This window comes from Notothenia rossii, assembly GCF_949606895.1.
Source record: "Notothenia rossii genome assembly, chromosome: 4".
Taxonomy (NCBI): Eukaryota; Metazoa; Chordata; class Actinopteri; order Perciformes; family Nototheniidae; genus Notothenia; species Notothenia rossii.
Window position 1 is genome coordinate 88629906 of NC_136902.1, and position 7500 is coordinate 88637405.

Consider the following 7500-nt stretch of genomic DNA (forward strand, 5'->3'; position numbering starts at 1 on the left):
GTTTAGACGTCCATAAAGAGGTCCTTGTCAGGTTAAAACAATGTCTATGAATAGATATCTGAATTTAAAGCCAAATATGTTTGCAAAGGAAAAACCTTTTGCAAACTTTAAATCCATTGGCTGTTGTCTGACTGCTAGTGGAAACAAGCGGTTTATAGAAGTAGTCTAAATTCTATTCTTGCGTCTCAAGACTCTAAACTATCAAGAGGAGAGGAAATGGAAGTCTTTGCCCAATCACAACAGAGCCGGCCAGCTAACCAATCAGAGCAGACTGGGCTCTGGTTTCAGACAGAGGGTGAAAAGAGGTGCTGCAGCACAGGCAGTATGAGAAAAATACAGAGCTTTTTGAACATTAGAGCACGGAGACATGTCACACTTGCATATATGAACCTGAAAATGAGCATAATAACTACTAACCCCTTTAACGACATGATGCCTGCTCTCTCAGGTCACACACTTCTCCTCTGTGCCTTTGAAAACAACTCTCTCAACATTAGCACAACAAAACATTTAAAACTTGGTATTCTACAATGATAGAAACCGACTCGCACTAAAATGTGTTTTCTACCTCTGCTGAAAATCTACAGTGCATTTCCTCACACACTTTTTTCTTCACTCCAATTATCACCCTTTCCTCCTCTGACTCTCACACCCCTCCTCTCATCTTCTCCCTCCTGCTGTTCTTCACTTGTCCTCCTTTCACTTGTCACATTTGTCTCTGGCGTCCGCAGTGTTCTCACACTCTGCCTCGCTTTCTTTCTCTTTTCTTGGCCACACACACACACACATGTCCCTCTCAATTATCTAACCACGAGGGCAGGGAGAGAAAAGAGTGGAAGTGTTGAATTTGGAAAGAAATCTAAGCGAAACAGTTCAGAAGGTTTGGAAACACAAGTATGCTGCTGCGTCAAATCAGTGCATTGCAGATGCACACATTCGTATCTGTACACACAAACTGTGGAGGCATTGCCGCGATGCAGGAACATGTGTGTATCAATGATGCAGGTTTAATCTCTTCCATATGGGGATCAGGGGCTAATGCATCTGCTAAAGCTATTAGCCGCTATGAACCCTGTGGATACAAACCTATTATCAGTTTGGCAGTGACAGAAAATACCACCAGAGCCAATAAACAAACAACAACAAACAAGCGCTACCACTAGCAATAGCATTACAACCCCACATCTGTTAAGTTTGCGTAATTCAGCCGACAGGGTCAACTTGATGGACAGATAAACGAGGTGAGGGAAATATAGCCCACTGCTACAACATTGGGTCAACTGCTGAAACAGTTGACCCAATTTAAAACCGAATTCAGTGCGCAACACAGAAATGCAGAAAAACGCATTAGTGTGTGATAAACCACATCAAAACAAAAACACACAGCACTGGACTCACCTGAGTTCAATGGCCTCCCCCATCTTGCCACAAGAACTCATGCCACACAGGACTGAGAGCAGATGCAGAGAGGAGTGAAGAAGACAGAGGAAGATGAAGAGGAGGAGGAGGAGGAGGAGGAGGAGGAGAGAAGTGTGTGATGAGACTGCGCTCAGAGAGGAGAGGCGGCGCAGAAACAGAACCACACCTCTTCCTAAGGGATTAACTTGGAAAAAGAAGCCCTTAAACACACTCGCAAAGACCTACAGTAAACACAGTCAAACTACCCGGCATGCAGTCTGGTAAACACACAAACACAAACTACTACACACACACACACACACATGATAACAGCTGCTCTAAAAATAAAGACAAATCAATGTTTGATGCAGCAAATCCTGGGAGTGAGGAAAGAATGGAGTGGGAGGATAGAAAGAGAGAGAGGACTGAGAGGGAGGGAGGGAGTAATGGCTGCTGGTGACTAGGGCTGCTCAATTAATCGTATTTTAATCGCGATTACGATTATGGCTTGCAACGATTACGGAAACAACGTAATCGAAATAAACGATAATTTTTTTATTATTATTTTTTTTTTTCAGTTGAATTATTCTTAAAGTTCAGGGTAATCAACTGTTAAAAACATACCGTTCAAATGTTTTTTCTCAAATAAATTGATGTTTTCAAAGTAAATGGATAGTCGTTTTTAATAATCGTGATATCAATTATTGACCCAGTGGAGTGAGTGGAATATGTTGAGTATGTTTTACCAAAATGTTGGCTATATGTTAAGGAGTTTTCAGGTTGTGACAGTGCACTGCAACATGTTTGTTGATCTTGTTTATTGGTATTTATTATTTTGATATTATTTATTTAAATGTAGACATGAATGTATAATTTATTTCATTTGATTTTGTATTGGTTTTTCAGTTGATTACCCTGAACGTATAATTCAACAGTTAAAAAGTTCAAATTATTATTTGTATTTGTTTTAAAGTACAATAAATGGATCTTTTCAAAGTCAATGAATAATCGCAATTACAATTATTGACCCAAATAATCGAGATTATGATTTTTGCCATAATCGAGTAGCCCTACTGGTGACACAGTTTCTCTCTCCATCTGCTGTGGCCGCACTGGGCCGGAGTGGGGGAGAGGGCGAGAAATGGGGCAGGGGGATGGGAGCTGGATCTGGAGGCAGAGGAGCCAGGGGGGAGGAGGGGTCTATGAGGGGAGCAGCCTGGTGGTATTAAACTTGTGTTTCTTTATTTCTATTACGCCTCTGGTAGCACTTTGGGATTACTTTTAGCAATGAAAGGTGCTTTACAAATACAATTTAATATTATTATTATATTCAGGGGGGAGTGTAACATTTACTAATTTATTTACGTATTTATTGTAAAATTACAAGTATTTTTTAAGCCACTTTATACTTCATCCATGATAGCATATAAAACAAAGGGATACTTTTTACTTGATTATTTTACATTTTTAGTTACTTTACAAGTTAGTATTTATATAAAACACAAGAGTTTATCAAATATACTTCTAAAAGTATTTTTATATTGTTTTTTAAAAACACTATTCTTACCTCAATTCAAGGGAAGTATTGTACAATTACTTTAGTGTATTTATTTTACATTTGTAATTAAAATTGTTGCATAAGAACACAGAAGTTTATAAAATATTATATTTTGTTATAACAGTTTAAACAAGAACGGCTACAGTTAAATTATCAATTATAAAACGGACAAGTCAAATCAAGCAATCTGATTGGTTCTTAGCCGTGAGTGTATATCATGGGGAGAGTTGACAACAAGTCAGTATCCCTCCGCGTCTGAGATAAAGCTACAACCGTTAACTGTTACATTACGTCCGTTACGAAACTAACTAACTAACAAAGCTTAAGATGGAAACATTTATGGGATAATGTGCAACAAGGACTTATCGACCGTTGTTAAGGACGCTCACATCTGCAGAAAGAAGTCCGGTTGGTTTAACTGTATACAGTTGCGCTTCGCGTCGGGCCGAACCACGCCCCTTAGCTGTGATATAATGAACATATACCACGGCCTGTCGTGAGCTATTGCTTAAATAACCAATTGAGATATTTTAAACTGGCATCGACAAACATTTGGGTAATTTTCCAACTTTTTAAATATTTCTGCATTTGGTCATTTTAGTACATTTAGCTGAGTATGCTAATTTACTTTTACTTAAGTAACATTTCCAATACATGAATTCTAGTGGTATTTGTACTTTTATTTAAGTCAAGGCAGTGGTGGAATGTAACTTAGTACAAAGTCATTTTAAAGTGTTGTATTACTACTTGTAGGATCTTAAAACTTCTTCCACCACTGTTAGTATGTTTCCACAGGGGCGTTGTGCTGCTTCCCACTGTATGGATACTAAAGACAGGCCACAGAAATGCAGCATTCCCAAAAGATGAGAAGTGTTTTGGACTGAAACTTCAAACCACACCCTGTGAGCACCTGCTCGTAAGAATGAACCATGCATGTTCTGACAATCTACTGCTTTCTGTTCCAGGTTTCAAAGCTGGAAAACATTTACAAAGCCGGGGAAACATACTCAACATTTTGGAGTGTCTGAAAACATTGAGGTGCAGTGTTCAGATTGGCCGAATTGTGTTTATTCCAGTAAACCCAGTTAAAGCTTAAAGAGTTGTGTGGGTCATGCTGCAAAGCCCAGATTGACATAAGGCGCACCGGAGTACTTTTCCCTTTTAGTTCTGACAGTTCCTGGGATTTGCCGTTCACACCAAAAAGAGAACTTAGTGCATGAGAATGTTTACTCCTTTTTCAGTCCCTGCTAGAGAGGTGGTACTTTCCTGTCGAGAAAAAAGTTCCAATTTCTGATTGGCTGGGCGAATTGCAAACCACGCCCCGTAAAACTCTGAAAAGTTTTGTGAAGCCGCCATTGTATTTGCTGGCATTAGCATTATTAGCATTATCCCCGCGCACCAACGGAGAGAGACTAACTTATGGCAACACAAAAAAAACCATGCGAGTGGTGGAGATGAGGAGGTGTCGGCGTTCTGGCGATTAACTCGCAAAGCTTCAGTAGAAGCTGCTGGGACTCCCTCCCTTCTACTAGCCAGTCCCCAACTCCAGGGACTTCCGTCCGGGGACTGCGGGTGGCAGTATACGCTGTGAAGTGGTTTGCGGCCTGCCAGTAAACCCAAAGCAGAAGAAGAAGAAGTGACGTCAGCGGCTTCATTTGCCTAATCTTCCCTCAGGAACTTATTCCGGTGTGAACGCGATCGGCACTTAGTTCCATGGGGGAACTAAGTGCTGGGAACTAAATACGGCAAAGTACTTGGTGTGAAAGCGGCTATAGAGTTTAGGTCAACTCTTCTACCGTGTATCAGATGTGCAGCACTGCCTCTTACATTGCATGGCCACTGCACAGTAAAATGGGAAATATATATATACACATTTTTTCATAGCAAACGAGGAAATAACCTCATTCTCAGGAGCAGCAGAGTTGGAAACAGTATTCATATTTAAACTTAAGTAAAAGTAGTAATGTGAGAAGAAAACAGGTATACGCATTTGTCTTCTGGCAATGGGAAAGGAGTCAATCACTTAATTTACAGTGGGTTTTCCAGTGTTTAAAAATGATCACACAGATTTTAGGGGGAAAAGTGTATAATGTGTTAGTGTTTTTTTCTAGATTAAGGGCCAACAAAGAAACTGACACTAAGGAGGATTTTGTTTGAAAACTACAGTTGAATAGACGGAGGTGAGGAAGGTTAAAAGGCGTATTGGCAAATAGGGGTTGAACTGACTGGGTATAGGAACATATAAACTCCACTTTGCACCTTGTTGTTCACACCTCACATCAAAAAGCAAATCCACAAGGGAGCACAACTACTGTAAGAAAAGTGTAAATGCACCTGGATCATAATAAGAAATAAGAGGAAAGACATTTGGAAACGTTTCTCTTTCATTTTCCAAGCATTTTGCGTTCCAATCCAAACTCAGAACCTTTTTCCTTAATGTGTTTTTAAAAAAATCATAAAAGTTCAAGGTGTATTTTGCTCTACTTTGTTCTTAAAAACATACAAAATAAATCTTAATGTGATTTTAAACAGTTAAAGGCCCCATGTCATGCTTTTCCGGTTCTTACCCGTCCCCTTGTGTGTTATGAAGGTTTTTCTGCATGTAAACGGTCTGCAGAGTCACAAACACTCAAAGTACACCCTGTAGCGAGTAAAACTCTAACACAGAAGAGACCTGTCTATGCTGCCCCAGAACGCCTCGTTGGGGATTTCTCTTTTTCCATTGTTTGCTTCCTGGGTTCTGTGATGTGTGAACACCCAAATCAACAACAAATGACCGGATTGGCCCAAATGGACCAATCAGCAGAGCACCTCACGCACCAGGGTCCCTTGGCTAACTAACAGGGAGTCCCATTGACTTGCATAGAGCTCCCTGAATGCTGGTAATAGACGAGTTGGGATGGTGGAGAAATGCTCTCTGCAGGCCCATTCTCACTGCGTTACAAACCTTTTTCTTACTCAATATCAAGCCACACTCATTGTTCTCACTTCGGCTATGAGTGTTTGTGTGTGCTCAGGATGAGTTTAGCTTGTTCTCGCTGTATCGCCGCCCCGGAAACCACACCAATAAGCCAGATCATTGAGCAGCGAGCCTCGCAACATCCCGACCAATCAGAGCACACTGGGCTCACAGGGAGGGGGGGGGGGCAGCAGCTCCAACAAGCCGTTTAGGCCAGAGAGTGAATACACATACTATACAGAGATGCTTTATGATAAACCAATGTGAGTTTGGACAATTTAAATATATTGTAGTAGACCTCAACAATGGAATTATAATCAGTAGAAATGGCCATGACATGGGACCTTTAAAGTATTTACAGTGTAACAAAGTTCTGGTGAGAAGAATAGTACACAGGTGTTAATGGTCCACACTGGGTTAGGGTAAGCTATCTACTGAAAGAGAGCTGAGGATAGGGATACAGTAGCTCAGTGTTAATGCTGTCTCTCTCTTCTCACACATCTCTAGTCCGTTATGATGCCAGTTCATCCCGTAAGCTGTTTACCCGGTAACACCCAGAGCCAGAGATCACAGAGCATGATACCGGATCAGAACGTCCCGGTTGTCCTTGTAGTTTCATCTCTGTATACGCTCACTGTCAGCTGTTCCCCTCTCACTCTGTTCAGAGAGCTGACAGGCCTAACATCATTGTGATTGTGATGTAATGAATTGTCCCCGTGGGGAAACTTGACAAAGCGTTCAGTGCAGGAGACTTGATCTAATTACAGAAGGCATATGAATAAATATGCACGTAATACTCAGAGCTTATGATGTTAAAGGGGCCCTATTAGGAACAGGTTTTCAGGTTCATATTGGTATTTTGTTCCTCTACTTTTTTTTAATGTTCAAAAAGGTCTTTAATGTTCTCATACTGCCTGTGCTGCAGCACCTCTTTTCACCCTCTGTCTGAAACCAGAGCCCAGTCTGCTCTGATTGGTTAGCTGCAGCCTGCTCTGTTGTGATTGGTCTAACGCTCAGAGATGTCCGGCCCCTTAGCCTATCACGTACAATGTGTTGGAGCGCTAGCCACTTGAAACGCAAGTGTTACATATTGATATCATTATGTTACAGAACTAAACAAAGGAGTCCAATGGAGGCGTTTCAGGCGGGGGGGGGGGAGTGTGGGAGGTTTGATAAAAAATTGTGGGAAAACTTAAAAGTAAATTGGATAGACTATAAACAGCCAAACTCCAGATGCTGTCAGACACTCACTATATCATTTTTAGACAGTTGTGTGTTTTTCTATTGTTGAAAAGTGCACAGCAACAGTGACATTTACCGAAACAGATCAAACCCAACACAGATGTCACTGTGGTATTTGTGTTGTCACTCTATTGTTTTCTAAATCTGATGTCTGGAACACATCAGTGTGTGTCTCTGAATAAAAGGAACTGCTTTGGTAATTATGCGACAACAGAGGACAATCTTTCAGAGCTGCAATGCCACCTGTGTAACAGCAGCTTTACGCCTTCAGTGAAGCGTGATACAATTCGGTGAGATGGTAAAACCCACTTTGCGTAATATCCATCAAATCAAATCTGTATCT

The 7500-nt window shown here is 40.9% G+C and overlaps 1 protein-coding gene across 2 annotated transcripts in view; it reads right to left on the bottom strand.

The window, feature by feature from the left end:
• Window positions 1-7500, bottom strand: part of numbl (NUMB like endocytic adaptor protein) — an 86198-nt gene that overhangs the window by 45313 nt on the left and 33385 nt on the right. The window contains exon 1 of one of the 2 annotated variants that reach the window (XM_079679295.1): window positions 1399-1642. The exons of the other annotated variant lie outside the window; for it this stretch is intronic. Within the exon in view, the coding sequence (XP_079535421.1) occupies window positions 1399-1439 (41 nt within the window). The 5' untranslated portion in view covers window positions 1440-1642. Of the gene's footprint in view, window positions 1-1398; window positions 1643-7500 lie in introns of those variants that run through there. 2 annotated transcript variants of the gene reach the window in all.